Source organism: Dichotomopilus funicola (assembly GCF_033296635.1).
Source record: "Dichotomopilus funicola strain CBS 141.50 unplaced genomic scaffold C8A04scaffold_21, whole genome shotgun sequence".
In the NCBI taxonomy this organism is placed as follows: Eukaryota; Fungi; Ascomycota; class Sordariomycetes; order Sordariales; family Chaetomiaceae; genus Dichotomopilus; species Dichotomopilus funicola.
In genome coordinates this window covers 331,595-349,242 of record NW_026944042.1, presented here as the reverse complement: position 1 = coordinate 349,242, position 17,648 = coordinate 331,595, and the positions used below count along the sequence as shown (strand labels likewise).

The window sequence follows — 17,648 nt, the reverse complement described above, 5'->3', positions numbered from 1 at the left end:
GAAAATTTCGGCTAAGAAATTGAACGTTTATTTCACATCATGTTTCGCGCGTTTTCAAGAATGCCTGTGTAAATTAAGCGGCTCTTGACAATTTGTAAAATGCTGAGTTTCGAGTTTCGAGTTGAGTTGGAAAACTGAGTCGAGGTCAAGTGTGAAAGAGCGAAAGCGACGGGCTCACACCCATAGCCAACCCTAACCCTCTTCGGTTCAAGCATGATTTTTTGTCGAGGGATGAACTATTTGGCAAGCGTCGTTTTCAACAGCAAGAAGGTGCACTAACAACAAATACAACGTGAAATTACACCGAAAGTAACAACTTGACAGGTATCATCATTATGTGTATTCTGTGCCTTAAAAATCAAAACAAATACCACCCTACGCCCTTACCCTACGCCTTCCGCTCCTTCTCCAGTTTCCTCCGCTTTTGCCTCAACTTCAAGTCCTCCGCGCTCTTCTTGTTGTTGGTATACTGCATCTGCTCAAACAGCTTCCGCTTCTTCTTGCTCAGCATGCCCTTGGCCCGTTCCAAGTCTTCCGCCTCCTGCTTCTTCTTGCGCTCCAGCACCTTCTTGGCTTCCAGCTTCGCCTTGGTCTTGGCGTCAACCTTCTTGTTCTTCGACTGGCTGCCGTTGGCTTGCACCGACTTGCCCGATGCCTCGGCCTCAAGCTCAAGTTGCCGCTGCAGTGCGGCGGATTCCTCTTCTTCGTCGTCTTCCTCCTCATCTTCTTCGTCCTCGTCCTCGTCGTCCACTTCGTCTCCGGAGAATCCACCAAAGTCACCTTCCTCTTCCTCTTCCTCTTCCTCCTCATCAGCCGCGATGTCGATGTCATTCTCAACCTCCGAGTCCTCGCCTTCCTCCTCGCCGGCATCCTCCAACGCGGCCTCAATGGCCTCGCCCTCGGTCTGTTGCTCCTCCAGAGGAACGGTCGGGTCATACTGCCCTTGGGTAGGCTTAACAAAGGGACTAAGATGCGGCGGTAGCGCAGCACCGGGGGCATACAGCTCGGGCGCCTTGAGTTCCTCATCATTCACGCTATCCCACACCCACTGCGGCTGCACGTACAACCGGCCCGGGTACCGGTGGTTCGGGCCGATTTTTTGCGCCGTCTGGTTGTCCTCGCCGTCTCCCTGTTCGCTAACAGCCGCCTGCACGACGGGGCGGTCGATGATCTGGTGTGTGATGGACGGGTCTGACTCGTCGGTCGTGAAGGACCCTTCGCCGAGGACCGAATCCCAGCCTATCCTCTTGCAGCCGAAGGCGCGGAGGATAAACTCGAGCGGTTGCCGGGGCGTCTCGCGGGACAGGAAGAAGGTGAATTTGGAAAACAGTTGCGACGGGTCGCTGCTACCGTACGATGGCTGCGGGAGGACGTCACCGCCGGGCGCGACGGGCTCGAACTTGTCGATCGCGTCGCTGGGCTTGTCCTCGTCATCACCCCCTATGTCCTTCTCGTTGTCGTCTACGGCCGCCGCTGAGCTCTCCTCCACCGTCTCGCCCGATTCGTTCCGCAACTGCTGCACGACCTTGTCCACCTCGGCCTGCACCGTGGGATCGGGGCCGTGCTGCTCTGCCTCGCTGCCATTAGTGATGGCCTTGGTATCATCCTGAGTCGCGAGGTTGACGCCCTCGAGCGAAAAGGCGGCCAGCTCGGCACCTTGGTCGTCCTTGGTCTGGTCGAACTTTGGCGGGTACTTGAGGCCGAGAGAGGTGTACAGCCGGTAGTTGACGAAGCCGAGCAGGGTCATGTAGAACTCGATGAATGTGCCCATGATGCGGAAGTCGACATCGCCCACAATCCGCTGGTTGAACTTGTACGGCACCAACCACAGGATATCTTCGCCCTGGATGTTGGCCTGGTAGTATATCCCCTTGATCGACAGGAACGACTTGCGCAGGCTGTGCGAGGTGATGAGGTAGTGCTCAAACTCAAGGCACAAGCGCTCGCAGCGAGCGATCATCTTGGCGGGCACGGCGGTGGTCGAGGGCAGGTTAGCGAAGAGGAAGAGCATAGACAAGCAGTCGTCCAGGTCACGCAGGGCGTCGATGAAGGTCGGGTAGCGCTCGCGGATGACGTGGTTCAGGGTGTAGCGGGGCTTGCCGGTCTGGTCGGGACGGGCAGCGTTGCGCTCGAGACGGGCGGCATCGCCTACGTCGCCACGGCCGAGGGCGCGCGAGATCTTCTTCTCGAGGACTTTTTGGTCGCGGAACTTTTGCAACAGCGGCTCGTGCAGCAGGTACTGGATGTCCTTGGTGTAGTAGAAGGTAGTCGAGGCCGTAGCCGACTTGGACACCTTCTTGCGACTGCGCGGCTCGCGCGGGTAGATGCCCTTCCAGATGCAGAGCTTGCGGAAGTCGGGGAGGCTCAATTGCAGTTTCTTGACGGCCTGCGTGCGCGTGATGTAGTTGCGGGCCTGGCCGGCCTGGCCCTTTTTCTTTTGCTTCACCATCACGGATCAATTGATTGGCGTTCAATTGACTATTCCAAAGGTAAATGGGTGTTGTGTGAGATGAGAGCCGTGGCGGGTGTTGGACGTTCAACGGGTGACGATATCAACCTGTTGATGCTCACGGAACTCTTTTGATGTACGAAAGTATCAAATCAACACAATGGGCGGGGCGCTCGCATTGCGAGCTGCTGAACTTTTTTTTTCTGCCAGAACATTTCATGCCGTTTCTTACCGCCCAAGCCGCCTTGGTAGGCGGAGAACGGCCTGCGTCCCTGCGTCCCTGCCAAGACCGTCGTCCACTGTGGGGCCAACGGCCGACAATGGACCCCCATGGATTCCAATTCGCCGGACACGACACGACTCTCCAAGCTCCAACTCGCAACTTGCATCTCGAACTCCGGTCCCTTCCCTCACTCCCATGTTCCGGGCACGGCGCACTGAGCGATGGATGGCGCCAAGGTAACCCCGGGGAAGACGGCGGGCCTGTACGCAGGCGCTGCCGTCTTGCGGCTTGCCATCTTCACGCTGCTTCCAGCGCTACCCGACCTGCTGACTGGCCGTGTCGAGATCTCGACCCCCGTCACAAGCTTCAAGAGATGTACGCCCTACGTTCCCCTTCCCCTCCTTTCCTCCGTGTTTCCTTTGCTTTTGGATGGCGCTAACGATATCTTCAGTGCAGGAAGGACTCTTTCTCTACAACCACAACGTCTCTCCCTACGATGGCGGTGTCTATCACCAGGCCCCCCTTTTCCTTCCGCTTTTCTCGCTGCTCCCGAGCTTCTCGAGCCTTCCGATCTTCACCTACCTTCTCTACATTGCCGTCGACCTGTTGAGTGCGAGCGCGCTATGGAAGATTGCGGACTCGGGTGAAGCGGGCTCGTCCGCCCTGTTCACTTCGCCGCGTCGAGAGAAGCGCTGGAGCGGCTTCGTGATTGCAGCTGCGTATGTGATACACCCCTACCGGTTTGTTGTGGCATCTCGAAGTGCTGACTTTCGTCGAACAGCTTCCTCTTCAACCCCTTTACAATCGCCACCTGCATCGGGCGATCCACGAGCGTCTTCACCACCTGTGCCATCCTCCATGCCATCGCGAAGGCCGTGTCCGGCGCCCCCTTTGGTGCCATGATCGCCCTCTCCTTTGCCAGCTACCTTTCGATGTACCCCTTGCTCCTCCTCCCCCCACTTGTCCTCCTCGCCTACGACCGACAGCGCCCTAGCCGAGCCACGAAATCCGCCCTCCAATTCGGGGCCGTCTGCGCCACGACCGTCGCCGGCGTGGTGGCCGTGCTCTTCCAGGTGTCCTACCTCCTGACCGGCTCCTGGGAGTTCCTCCCGTCGACGTACGGCGTGCAGCTAACGCTGTCCGACCTAGCCCCCAACGCCGGCTTGTGGTGGTACTTCTTTATCGAAATGTTCGACTCCTTCCGCTCCTTCTTCCTCGCCGTATTTTGGCTGCACCTGTCGAGCTACGTCGGCGGCCTGACCGTGCGCATCCGTCGCCAGCCGCTTGTCGTCCTGACCCTGCTTCTCGGCATCTTTGCCATCTTCAAGCCTTACCCGAGCATCAGCGACTCCGCCTTGTTTTTGGCTCTCGTGCCGCTCTACCGCCACGTCGTCCCGCTGATGCGCTACACGTTTGTCAGCGCCGCCGTCATACTCTATGCCACGTGTCTAGGACCCGCGTTTTACCACTTGTGGATTTACGCCGGCAGTGGGAATGCCAACTTCTTTTATGCCATCACCTTGGTGTGGAATTTGGGTCAGAGCTTGTTGGTGTGCGATCTGATGTTTGCCGTGTTGAGAGATGAGTGGGAGGTGGAACGGCCTGAGATGGTGGGGAAGGAGATACGACAGATATAGAACTAGGCGTAGTTTACGAGGTTGGAGGATATTTACTATGCTACTATAATACCAAAGTCATCATGTTCAACTTCAACCTAGCGTTCGCAATGTCCTACCGCCGTCGCGATGCCATAGCAAACCCGTCACGTTTGGCTTCGTGTCTTTCGGGAAATGGAGATCCGGACTCTTGTGACATCACACACCACTCATCGGAACTCCTTTTAATTTAGGTGATGAGAAGTTGCGTTGTCTAGGATTCAATCTTCATATTGAATGTTGTCGCCTTACGTTTATTAGAGGGGTTTGGAATGAATTGGTTTATGGAGGCGATATAATTGCCATTACCACATTGGGGTCTATGTAATAAATATTTTGAAGCTTCCATCTTTCATGGATTTTACTTACTTCTTAGCTCCTAGATTCCGAGTAATCTTACCGCGGACGCCATCAGTATTGTTCACTATACATTTTTACTATATTTTCCCCTTGTCGTGCTCTCGTTGACGTTGAATCCGTTCATTATTTACTTAACTATTAGATTAACTATCCATAGAACTCTTGACTTTTACCCTTGCATCTCGAGCAGGACCCAACGACCGTAGCCTACTACCCCAAAGAACAATGATGGTGCCTAATTTGTTCCTAATAAATTAAAATCGGATTGATAATATTAACACTGGGCAACTTTCCAGGTTTGATTTTGTTGACTTGCGGTTGTCATGACAGCTCCTTAGCACCTTCCCTGTGGGGCTATATTTGCCCCACCAACTCTGGGAGCTTATGAACTTACTCTCAAAGTAAGAGCATTCACTCTCATCCTCCCAATTCACTCCCTTGAGTCGTTGCCAACTTTGATTCCACTCCAGCGCCATGGCACCAATACGGCGTTATCTCCGCATCACCAAATACTCAGTCTTGGAATGTCGCATTTACCTTGACAACCCCGCGCTTGCCCAGTCATGGCTGCTAAATCCCCGGGATCCAATTCTGCCCAAGGTCATCGAGAGCGTGCGACCATTGGTGCTTCCCAAGCTGCGCGAGGAGCAGGAACGTTCGTACAGCAAGAAGAAAAGCAAGAAGCGGAGCATCAAAGATGTTGTTGCTGGAGGTGGGTGATGAACAGTGCCCGAGGAGCCGAGCTATCATCATGATGACGCTACATTGCCATCTGCGTGCCAACTGATTCACACACACACACCACTTGTTGGAACTAGAATTGAGCAGCTGAAAAATTCCCACTTAGATGATTTCGAGGTATCGATCTTCCTGACCGAGACCGACACACGGCACTCGTTACTGCACAAAAAGAAGCTATTTCGTGACAAACTCCAGACACGACTGACTTCCAATAACTCATCTCGGCTAGTGGGCGCCTCCCGCGAGGCGCCCATCGACATCGACAAGGCCGACACTAGCCTCGAAATCGCCCCTGAAGACGCGGATGCCGACGTGCCCATTCTCGGTGAGGACGATGACGATCAAGACGCCGTCAAGCTCGCCGACATCCCCATGATCGATGAAACGGTCGCACAGCCGGGGCTAGCCAATAGGAGACCTAAGCGGCGGCGTGTCCGCGACCAGGGGCAGGAATCGGAGATCACCTCCAGGGACGACGTGGAGGTGATTGAGGACTCTGGGGAAGACGACGACGATCCGGGCTCTTCGGCAGATGAAGACGAACCATTTCAGGGGCAAGACGAGGATGGGGAGAGCGAGGGCAGCAGCGATCCTGGATCGGCCCGGAGGCCTCCGAAACGGCGAAAAGACAAAGATGCTGTCGATGCGGAGGGTGAGGTAGCAGACGCAGCAGCAGCGGAACGGGACCGCGATGACAAAAAGAAGATGGCACTGGATATCTCGTATGAGGGCTTCGCCATTTACGGGCGGGTGCTGTGCCTCGTGGTAAAGAGGCGCGGCGAGGGCGCGGGCAGAAGCGAGAGCTCAGCCGTCTCAGCTGGCGCTATCGCAAATAATCAGACCGGTGCCAAAACGCAACCGGGACGGCCTGGCGGCCAGGCTATGATGGAGAACTGGATCGCGTCTACTCAACTTCCCGATGAAGCGGCTGAGGATGATGTGGGTGGGCCGGCGTGAAAACGGAATTGAGTTCTTACTGCGTACTGCGTACTCCGTATCGTATCCGTACACTAGACGTGTAGACCTTTGCTGTTCGAGTTTATCCTGGCCGTTGTCTACGTTACTGGACCATGAATCTCATGGACCGGGCAGCGCTCCGGCGCGGGGTCGGGAGATAGGCCGAAACCTTCTTGATCGGGGCGCGCGTTGCTTGTCTGCTATGGCGGGACGGCGTGGATCAACAGGACGATTGAGGTCATGATGTCGATTTCACGTTTGACAGCTCGCCAAGTGGACGAAGAAGGAAAGGCTCGCAGGACGGGCCCCCTGACGAGCTGACCGCGGGGCTGCTCGGAGCCCGATGAGAATCGAAAGGACCGCGCAGGAATTCTTTTGGTGCTAGTTTCACCTCTACTCCATTGTCTCGGTTGCCAACACTTCGGAGGAGATAAGCGGGCGTGATAGGACCTGCAGCCTGGACGACAATGTTGCGATCAACGACACTGGTGGCGGAAAGGGCGGGCGTGGCGTGGCTGGGCACCTGGGGTAACTTTGATTCGATTCATCATTCATCAGAACCCCGCCCTCTCGCTAATCGGCCGTGAGCCGAAAAGGGGAATGAAACTGGGGTTCACCATCCTGGGCACCTGGGCTGGGACTCCTGTTCCTGGGGAACACGGGGGTTGGCATTGGCATCCCTGGGCGCCACTTGCCCGTGTCGTGTAAGGGTGGTCAGAAGCCATCAGCAGCCACGGTCTTGTTGGTCATTGATTTCAAAGCGTCCGTTGATGATCCCGTTTCGTTCTGTTCGGCAATCGACTTTCGCCCAACGCGAAAGCGGCAGACTCGGGGGCTTGCTTGGTGCTGACGCTAGGCGAAGCTTCTCGCGTTGCTTTTCCCACACACGCTTTCCTTGTCCCAGCCGAAATCCGTCGCCTTTCTGACGAGGCCGCTCCCGGCGCTAGTCAACCCACGGCTTAGTTTTATCAACCCTTCCCGACACTTTCCCCAAGTTGGGTGCCCGTTTCGATGCAAGACACTGCTGATCATGGACGTAAAGGGACAAGGCTCAAGGACCACGACAAATCAACAAATGTTGGGAAAGGGGAGCGGAAGGCGGGGCTGATGAGGGCAGGATGGTTCATGAACACACCTCTTCCAAAACGGGCGAACTAAGAGCCGGGCTACTGCCAGGCACTCCCGTTTTCTCTCCTTTTCCGCTGCCTTTCCGCGCTGTCCCGAACCGTCCCGAACGCGAATGGCCGTCATCGAGCTAAATGACTGGGCAAACCTAAAAAAGGAACTCGCTAACTTCAACGGCTCAACTCCATCATCGTTTTCGGACATTGCAACGCCAACGACAAAGGCAATCAATGCGCAGACCCTGGGCTTTGGACAATGTCAGGTCAGGTCACCAGACTCGTCACCTGCACAAACCCGACGCAACCCTATCCCCTGGTCGTCACCTTTTTCCCCTTCCCGGGGCGCGCTCGTCGTTCGGTTACCAGCCGAATGCACATCAGCGTTCGACAAATGGGGTTGAACACGCATTCGGGGTCGAGGACGAACACGCCATATGGACTGTCCCGTCCACCAACCCATCCATCAGCCCATGCTTGCCACGCGGCCGCCCGCTCGGCGCAGCTGCTTGGCACATTCGGCCTTTGGTTAAAGACGACGCGATTACGGAGTGCATATCGCTACGAGCACTCCGGTACCTATCTCAAGGACTACTACTACTGTGTATGTATGTATGTGTTCCCTCATATGGACGGGGATATTGGACAAGAGAAAACCCCGCATATCAGTTGGGCAACTGTGAATGTCCAAAGCCCAAAGTAGAAACATCAGCCGAATTTTTCTTACCCATCTCCAATTCCCCATCCCATGCGTTTTGAACCGCCCCCACGTTAGCAATGGATTTATGCAGTGATCATCATCATCGCATTGAAGAAACATCCGTGAACATCCGGAGCTCGGCACAGTTAGTTACTGGGGGACGACCCTGGGAGTCGAACAACTCGGCTTGCCCTCTTCCAGCGATAACCGTCTACTTCCGAGACCCCCAACCACTCTCGTGAGTCGTGAGGACCGCACAGGCGGTAACTCGGGGGGAGTCAGACGGCCAGCCCTGTACACTAGGCTGTGCTTTTCGGAAGGCTCGGCGCCGAGATGAACATCCCATCGTCAACCCCCAAGAGCCCTTTCATTTCGTGATTTACACTACTCTGTATCCAGGACCCCAGCGAGAGCCCCCAACTTGCTGAACATTTTCCCATGCCTTCGGCCCCTCATGATTGTACCCCCACGTATACCGCTCTCTGTGGGGAGACTGACCCCCAAATCGCAATTCTCACGAAACACGCCAGTGCGTCCCAGGGTTTCTCGGCTGAGATGCCCTGCTTGCGTGGAGGAGGGGCGGTTGATTATCAGGAAATTCCCAGCGATGCGGGTTGGTTTCGTCACCCAATTGCGTGCTCGGCGCGCAGCACGAATCTTTTATGGTTGGCACACTGGACAACCTAATCAGTGGCATTGACTCCCGCCCGCGTCTGCCGCCGTTTCCGGCGTAACGACGGCTGAGCCAGCTTTTGACGACACGGAATCTCTGGGTAACTCGTTACAGTTGGGAACTTGGGACGTCTGTAAACAAGGACGGAAATAGCCTCGGTGGAGCAACTGCCGAGATGGAAAGACGGGCTCGGGATTACCATTTTCGGCCAAGCATTTACACTATCATCGCTACCATTCGTATGCGTTGTTTTCTTCTTTTCTCTTTCTTGTCCCCCGCATCCGCCAGTGTGCGGCTGACTATCGACGAGCTAAGATATCGAAGGAACAAGCCACGGGCATGGTTTATCAACGGCCATTCGACTGTCCCTGGGAGGCTGAGGTGTCTACACCTATCTCGTGGGGCATCGGTTCGGGACGGGACGGGTGGACGAACGTGAGGGACTTGCATGGTCGTCTCCACCTCCTACGTCGTCTCGTCGTGTATTCGTACCATGTAACTAGTTAACTAGTCGGAGTGAGGTTGCTTGTTGGTCCCGTCGAGCCGTCCTAAGGTGGGGGTTCAAACAAAACAGGAGCTTTCTCGGCATTCCGTCCAGTCTTGGTCCCATATCTCCGTCCTCGTCTCATTTCATCTCACTCAGTTCGTCTCGTCAATCTATGCGGGGCGAATGCCGAACACTTGCGATTGCGACACCGTTCCTGTCTCTCCCGTTGCGTCCGGCGCTGATGATCTTCAGGGTTCTACTCCACCCGTCCGTCTGCCCGCTCACCCGCTGCTGCTGCGTGGCATTGATGAAGTTTGGTGTTGGGGCTCAATGCTGCCCAGTGCTCAGTTTAGTTGCTGAGGCCCTGCGTCGGCCGTGCTGATGATGCCCATGTTGGTGGTGGGCCGCATGAAATGCAACGATAACTAACGTTCACGAGCTCCTTTTACCGTTGTCTTCATCAGTCCCCTGGCTATACCAGGAATCGCGACGAGATTCGCGTCAAGCACGGGGCATGTTGCCCCCCTTTCTTCCCTTTCTCCGTTTCCGGGTTTCGACAAGGGAGAGCCGTTTGCATCCCCCGTTCCTGACCGTTGGGAAAGGGTTCCGCCGGAGCCTCAGAAGACTCCTTTTCCGCTGCGTCTCACACAACCCGTTTGTCCACAGCGAGTATCGCCGCGTTTGGATACGACTACAGAGTATTCTGTATTTGTATCTTGTCTCGTCCCACCAATGGCACCAGGTGCTTCGTTTTCTTCCGGCCGAGGAGTGGGATGCGTCCTGCTCGATTCTTGTAACCAAGGCTTCCCCAAGCAAAACGCCTCGTGGCTTTTGGCTCCCGCGATTCCAGACCAGTCTTTTTTCCGTCTCGTCCCCTTCGGCCGGTTTGTGTCCAATCTCGGCGCGGCGAGATCTGTGAGTTGTTCAGCTCTTCCCTTCAGCCAGCGGTGAGTGCGCAAGCCACACGGGCGGAGCTTTCTCCGTTCGGAACGAAAGTGGTGGTACAAAGTGGAAGCAAGAAGAAAAAAAACGACGAAGAAAAGTAAAATTGTGGTGGGGCGCGCAGCAAGCTGTGGGAACAACCGTTTGCGTGCATGCGCGATCAGCCAGGGGAAGGACTTGATGCAACCGCAGTTTCCACGTGGCTCACAGGGATAAACCGGAGTGGATGTGGTCTGTGCTTGTGCATGGGGGACCTTTTCCATTTCCCCCTGGTTTCGTGTTTCTCAGATCAGCGCTGCAGCGCTCGTGATTGGCCAAGATCCGGTGCTGAGCTTGCTCTGGCGAAATTTCACAGTTCAACAGATTTCGCCTTGGCCGACAGGCAGACCCTGGGATCAAAGCCTCCCGAGGTTCAGTCAGGACCCAGGACCCTGATGTGTCGGACCCTGACAAGCCTGAGCTGAACACCTGGAGAAAGATCGTCGTGCGTGCCGGGGAACGGCAGGGCGAAAAACTTTTTCTTCCTTTTTTTCCTGATTTGCGGCCCCCCCTTTTTCGCTTGTGGTCTCCGGGGTTTTGTATGAGTGGGGGTTTTGCTGCCCTTCTGAGCTGGAAAGCTCCACCTTCATTTGCCGGTTTCCGCATCTTGCGTTTTCATCTCCTTTTTCACACTTCTCAGCGACGGGGAGTTCAAGAGGTGGATCTCGGGCGGACTCTGAGAACCGAAGTGCCGGAGAAGCCGGCCCCATCCGAAGTTTTCATCGAGAAACAAACGGGGATGGGATGACGAACTCGGAGCTTTTGTCATCAGGCTGTTTTCCATGTGGTTGGAGGCTAGAAGATGTTTCGGAGCGACTTTGGAGGAGAACCGTTAGAAGCGGGGATCGGTAGAAACATTCTGTCCATTCATTCGGCGTTTGGCATATCTGTCTGCATCGAGGATGCCTTTTTTTCTCCTGACAAACGCGCAAAACTCCGAGCTGTGCCCGCTGACTGCATCGGCCATGTCAAAAAAGTTTATGCATCCGGGCCCGACGAAGGGGAAATTTGGGCAATTGGGAGGTTTTCGGATGCCACCGTAAGGCTGGGTTTCATGCGGCATGGCGTCCATGCCTGAAGAGCCCGGCAGAGCGGACATCGAATCATGGCGCAGCCCACCTCTACACTTCGCAAGCAGAGTCCTCCGTTGGTCGCACACATTGTTCACATCCTCGCGTGTTTTCTCATGTTCAGCTCCGTTTGCATGGGTGTGACCCACGATCTGCTTCGTCACCACTCAGAGGGTTTGCTTGGTACGGATAATCAAGGACTGGTGATACCGCCAACTTGTTGATACGCCGGTGGTGCCGGCAGTTCGGGCGTATTCCTTAGCGCGACATCAAAACTTTTCTTGCCCTTCTCCCGTTTCCAACAAACTTTTCTTGCCGCGTGATGGGGAAGCGGCTCACGATGTTCCGCCGAGGATAAACTTTCTTGATGACCCCGCAGCGTTCCCGAACGAACAGGGAAGGACGATGTTGCGCACACAAACAGGCCAACACTTTTTTTATGGAACTGGCGGTGAACAATGTCGTCAGAAGGGAGAAGGGAGAAGGAAAAAAATGGAAATACCACGTTTCTGTGGTTCGAACCGGCTTCCCGGCCTTCTGGAAGCCTGGGGAGACCAGGGATTGCTTGCCACAACAGGCGGCCAACCAGATTGCACGGTGGACACGCCGAGCAAACGCAAGAAACGGGACGGTTTGCAATCTTGGCTGAGCACCGTTCCCGTTCGCAGGATGATTGGCGATTGTGAATTCTCGTGATTCCGGCAGTCCGGGAACCCGGGATCCTGGGCGTCGCGGCGTGTGGGAAAACAGGAACAAAGGCCCGAGAGATGGGATTGTGTGCGTTTGCGTTTGCGTGTCTGCAGTGTCGGATGTGGTGGATGTGCGAGGCAGCAATCGCTCGGGCTTCCTGCTTGGCTGGGTTTGGGGGTCAGATGATCGCTTCTCTGACACCACTCACACACACTCACATGCAGGCACATCAGGCACGGCCGACATGGGCGTTCTTCCACACACCACCATCGTCCCACCATCACCCGTGAAGCGATCGGGTGAGGATTTCTTCTCCACTTCTTCGCGAATTGAGGAGTAAACACTCCTGACTCTGTATTAATTTAGTAATTCCTAATGAAGATTTTAGAAGGAGCCCGACAAGGAGTACCGCGGAACAAATGGAAAATAAAAAAAGAATTGGTTCGTATTCACTCCCCCCTTCATGTTTGTGTCGTCGGCTCTCCCTCAAGTTGTTGCTTACCCACCACCATTCCTTCGTCCATGCAAGGGCCTTGTCGCACAAAAAGGGCTGTCCCAAAATCGATGATGACAGTAAACGGTTTCGGCTGTCTTGGCCTGTGCTCGAGGGATCACATTGGTTCCGATCTGCCGGGTCATGCTGGCTGGGCAAAGCTGGGTTTGCTGGCTGAGAATGTCATCCCCAGCCCCATCCGTTTCCCTCGCTGCCGACCCTCCGTTTTGACAATCCACGGATACACTAGTCTGACGTTTGTTCGTCGCTTCACAAATGATGATGGATGGAATGATCCCGGTAATCACTGTGGGACTGGTCGAACGCCTCAAAGTTTTGTTTTGTTCTCAAAGTCATCTCCGAAGACCGCGGGTCTGGTAAAGCGAGCACTGAACAGGCGATAACTACCGGGATCTCCATGCTGTTGGGCCCGATGTGCTCGGCAGGTGGTCCGGTGGCTTTCCCGTTGGGACGGGAGTGTCTTGGACATTGCCGGATCTGGCAGTGGAAGGAAGTCGTCACATTGTCGCGGTGCTGTCATTCGGAGCCTGCTGTGATAAGAGGATAGTTAGTGGTTTTGGAAGGATGAAATCCGAAGTGAGCGAGTCTTCGGGGCTGTGCTTTCCTCTCGTGTAATTCTCGGCAGGCTCGGGTTTTTTGTTTTTATTCCCGGTCTTACTTCATTCAGTCTTGCCTTCAGCCTTCGGTCGCCCACATAACTACCTGGCATAGTTACCTACATATTGGCCGCGCATTAATGATGACAGCCGCTACCTTTCAGGGGAAGAGGGAGATGCAACGCGAGAAGGCAGTTCGGGCGGCTGGCCTTGAGTATGGGTCGTTGAAAATAACAACACCTCGCGTGTATTGCCCTTCGTGCAGTCGCTTGTCTGATAGTTACCGGATTGTCAAATTGTTGGTGGTAGGGCTTTCTGTGCTGCAACCTCAACTTGTCCCCCTGTCGAGCTGTGCTGCGCCGCCTTCAGCACCCGCCGTGGGGCAGGCGGGGGAGCAAACATGCCACGCGATCAGCGATCATGCCGTGCCACCTCGAAGCTGGCGCGCGGGTTCCAAAAATACAGGCGTTTCGAATTGAGTCGGAAATGTCTGAACAGCCGCTCCGCGGTTGCAGTTGAGAAAGAAACGACGCCGGAGACAAACATGTGTCCATTGTATGTGGAGGCAAAGCGCGGCAGCAGGATAGTAATTACCTAGGTAGTTTGGTATCACATACTTAAGCGCTGAGAGACGGCGGCTAGCTCTCAGCGTCTTGTCGTCACCACGCAGCCGCTATCGCGGCGTCAACACCATGCACAAGGCTGATGATCCACACACCGAAATATCAAAATATCTCCCCTGTATTAACTGTTGACGCCGGAATTGGGGTCCAGTCTCAGATTGAGGCATTTCACACCTCGCATACCTCTTGCAGACCACTAATGTAGGGCCCATTCTCTCCGTTCCCTCCCTCTCTTCTCGTCGTTGTACATAGTAGTCTCCGTTTTGACGCCTGCAACTGCGGTTGCTGACCCATCAAGAGGCTGCATCCTCTCAATCGCATCTCAGCCTGATCGCCGTCCCTTCCGCTGCTTCTCGACCCCGGCACCTGGAACTGCCAGCACATTTTCACCAAACCACACCCAAACGACACCACACCATCCCACACCGCAACCACACCCTTCACCGCACGTCCTGCCGCGCCTGCCTTGCGTTGCAACGTGCAGGATGCAGTATGTGAGTCATGAGACCGCGGGAAAAACGTGGGCATCGAGCGAAGCGGGGTTTTTTGCAACGCAGTTTTTCCCAAAGCGGTCAGCCGTACAGGACCAGTGTGTCTTGGGGGGAGGGGGACATGGGGGTTGACGGGGTTCGTTGACTCTGTGCAAGACGTCCTCCGAAGCGGGACAGACCGCCAACCGCGGCCGCAAGCGGCGGCAAGGCAACACTGTCTGTCTCTTGTGCTGTCTTATTAGAGCGGCTTACATAGTACACATGGAGTTTATCGGGTCGGGCAAGGTCAACATCTCGGCACCCGACGACATCCTCCTGCGGAGCCCTTTACCCCCCCCCCCCCCCCCCCCCCCCCCCCCCCTGTCAGGTCTACTATGTATGTACCCTGCCTAGTATTGCTCTGCCCCACTATCATCGAAAAAAAGGGCTCGAAACGGAAGCGAAGGAACCATTCTGCCTCTGGTGCATTGGCGGGGTTGTAATTCTTCGTTTGGCTCGCGGGCTGGGTTGGGCTGATTTCGATGCTTGTCGCAGATGCAGCCCAGTCTGATAACCACGCAAAGTGCGGGGAAACTCACAGCCTGATGCTGACTGTTGACAGCCCTGTGGTGCCTGACCGCGTGGGGTTCCCACCCTCTTGAGTCTTGGACAACCACACCTCTGCAGCCACACCAGTCAGGTACTGCTTAGTTACAGAGTTGGGGTGCTGACTACACTAGTTAACCAAAGGTTCACGGCCGTTTACCCGTTGACCAGAGGGGAGGACCTCTTGTGGGCGAGATGTTTCGCTTTTCCTTTTAGGCTTCATCTTGTTTACCGGGAAGCCCAATCAGAGAGAGAGGTACTTGCAAGTGAGTTACCGGTAGGTAGATCGTAGGGGCGGGAGCCGCGCTTTCCGTCCAGGCGCGACCGGTTTCATCACATAATTCCATGTGTCCCGCTTTGACTTTGTGAGCCCTTTAAGGTGCAGCGACTGAGGACAAAGATCACCGGATGCAACTCGCCGGGTGCGGCTCGCTTCGACAATCGGAGTTGGGGTCGATGAACCAAACATAGAATGCCGTTGACGAGTAACTCCAAGAGTATGCGGGAGACTTGTTGCGTATGTACACAGCCTTACACCGGAACAGCCGGTGGGGCTGAAGCCGAAACAAATATCCCGCTTTTACACGACAAGCTCGTAAGGATGTAAGGAAGCGTACTGTGTAAGGAAAAGGGCGGGCATTCTCCTCTTTTCCCGTTTGACCCGACCTTGAGCTCCGGGCCGCATCGATACCTGAACACTCCTTGGCATTAACGTTACCCCGGACAAAGGCCACAGGCCAAGGGGAAACGCTGGGTTAAGCGCAATTGAACGAACAAAACGAAAAAGAAAAACATGCATGTGGAGCGGCGGCGCCTCAACCGCCGTGATTGGCCTCTTCTCCACGGAAATGGCTTTTGCGCAACAAAGGGAAAAGGGGACGATGGGGTTTGCGATCGGGACATGTTACTTAATGGTGATGTGTCATTTGAACGTGTGGTTGTTGTGTTCCCCGGGCATGATTGTTTTCCAGGCAAGCCACCCCGAACTCAATTTTACTTCTCATCAAAGACAAGACGAAGACGTGGCATCTTGTAGAGGATACGAGTGTGTTGAGAGCGGCCGAGGGGAGGCCGGCCGGGGGCTTGCCGTCGTTTGTGAAAGGCCGCAGAACGGGCCGGGTGACCTTGGACGGCGACCTGGTGTGTGCTGGCCGTTGCTTGACCTCAACATTCACCGGAAATATTATTGCGTTTTCCTTGAAACAAAACAGATTCTATGTAACTTTGGCTAGATGAGAGGACGCATTTGCAAGTGATTACCTGCCCCGTAAAATCTCAAGAAGAAACAACGGTTTTGCCACCCTCAGACCGCCAGTATCAAGTTAAAATTAACAGGACCCTTGATGAAAATCTCGGGCGATGTCTGCCCCTGATTTCGGCATTGGGATGGTAACTTGACTTTAATCCACTCCTAGAAACCCCGAGAGTCGGTCAGGCGGTCGTTTCTTTTTTCCATGGAGTCTAACTACACTAACTAGTGGACTTCGTACATCGCGCGCACAACATTTCGCAGTTGAGAAATTTTGTCAAAATGTGTTGAAATTACCTGTGGGGTTTCTCCCTTTGGACAAGGGCGAACGGGGCGGGCTCCGCGTGAGGCTTTCGTTCGAGTCCATTTTGCGACGGAAAACGGGGGCGCGGCCAAAAAATGTCTTGGTACCTGTATCCACTCACCTTGTCGTGCTAAATTTGCAACTTGCCCTTCTCAGCTGCCCGCGGTACGCCTCTCCCGTTTTGGACGCAGCCGCAGCCCGAACCTCCGCGCAGCGCCCGGGAAGCATGAACACGGCGCATCGGGCGCTACCGTTTGCGCCCTGATTTGCTTGGACGCAGCGCGAGCCGCGCACCAAGATACCGTTCGCTTTCGCGCGCGCGCGGAAGTGTTGTGTTTAGTTTGGATTTGTGCGCAGGCGGCTCACTCACTGTCTCGTTTCCAAGACCTGCCCAATGCGGGTTTATGCCTCCGCCTGGCCAGCGGTTTGCTCCCTGGGCCGCGTTGTCGTGGTGCGGTGAGGAGTGTTTGAATGACCGGAAATGAGTCAACCGGATGTCAAGGCGGCCGTCGTTGGCATTTTTCTTTTCTGCCGGCTTTTTTTTTTTTCGCATTTTGAAAATGGGGCTCGGCCGACCGCTCTTTCGTCTCGTTCGTCAGTCCGGAAGCCAAAAAATCCAAGGCGTCATCGGCGGAAAGGGGGGGCTGCGCGAACATGTGCCATGTGCATTCCGTTCGTGGGGAGAAGGGTACGTACCGCCTGTCTCGTGTCTCGCCGACCAGGGGCAGGCGGTATTCACAGACAGGGACCTATCCTGGTCCTGATGCAGCGTTTCATTTCTTTGCGGTGGTCATCGAGAAAAGACCTGGCAACGCCAAGAACTGGCTGCGTCACCGCAAGTTGGGGCTCCATGTTGTGTCGAGGGTACTTTTCGGGTGTTCGGTGTGACAGTGACTTGGCGGGTCTTTTCTATGTTAAAAGTGTGGGGTTACGACCCCATTTGGAAGTACTCGAAGCTCCGTTTTGCGTACCGAGGACTTTTGCCCGCCCAGGGGCAGAACGGACTTTCATGCCCCACATGCTCCGGGCAGCCCTGTCGGTGAACTTGCTCCTTTCTCCCTGGGCTTGGGAAGGGCAATTTGGAAGTTGTCAGTCGCGGTTACCTACATAAGGCAAGCCTCTGCCCTCTTTCCCCCGGCCTGGTCCGCACAAACTTTCGAACCATCGACAGATTATTTC

At 55.2% G+C, this 17,648-nt stretch overlaps 3 protein-coding genes across 3 annotated transcripts; 2 read left to right on the top strand and 1 right to left on the bottom strand.

The window, feature by feature from the left end:
• Positions 1 to 388: 388 nt before the first annotated feature.
• C8A04DRAFT_11249 (Pescadillo N-terminus-domain-containing protein) lies at positions 389 to 2,449 on the bottom strand (the record flags this gene model as incomplete). Its single annotated transcript, XM_062776899.1, has 1 exon — positions 389 to 2,449. The coding sequence occupies one exon, from the start codon at positions 2,447 to 2,449 to the stop codon at positions 389 to 391; it is 2,061 nt and encodes a 686-aa protein (XP_062638171.1).
• Positions 2,450 to 2,893: 444 nt separating this feature from the next.
• C8A04DRAFT_27524 (uncharacterized protein) lies at positions 2,894 to 4,309 on the top strand (the record flags this gene model as incomplete). The annotated part of the gene is made up of 3 exons (XM_062780318.1): positions 2,894 to 3,047; positions 3,124 to 3,391; positions 3,454 to 4,309. The coding sequence occupies 3 exons, from the start codon at positions 2,894 to 2,896 to the stop codon at positions 4,307 to 4,309; spliced, it is 1,278 nt and encodes a 425-aa protein (XP_062638170.1).
• Positions 4,310 to 5,161: 852 nt separating this feature from the next.
• C8A04DRAFT_27523 (uncharacterized protein) lies at positions 5,162 to 6,385 on the top strand (the record flags this gene model as incomplete). Its single annotated transcript, XM_062780317.1, has 2 exons — positions 5,162 to 5,399; positions 5,535 to 6,385. The coding sequence occupies 2 exons, from the start codon at positions 5,162 to 5,164 to the stop codon at positions 6,383 to 6,385; spliced, it is 1,089 nt and encodes a 362-aa protein (XP_062638169.1).
• Between the last annotated feature and the right edge of the window lie 11,263 nt (positions 6,386 to 17,648).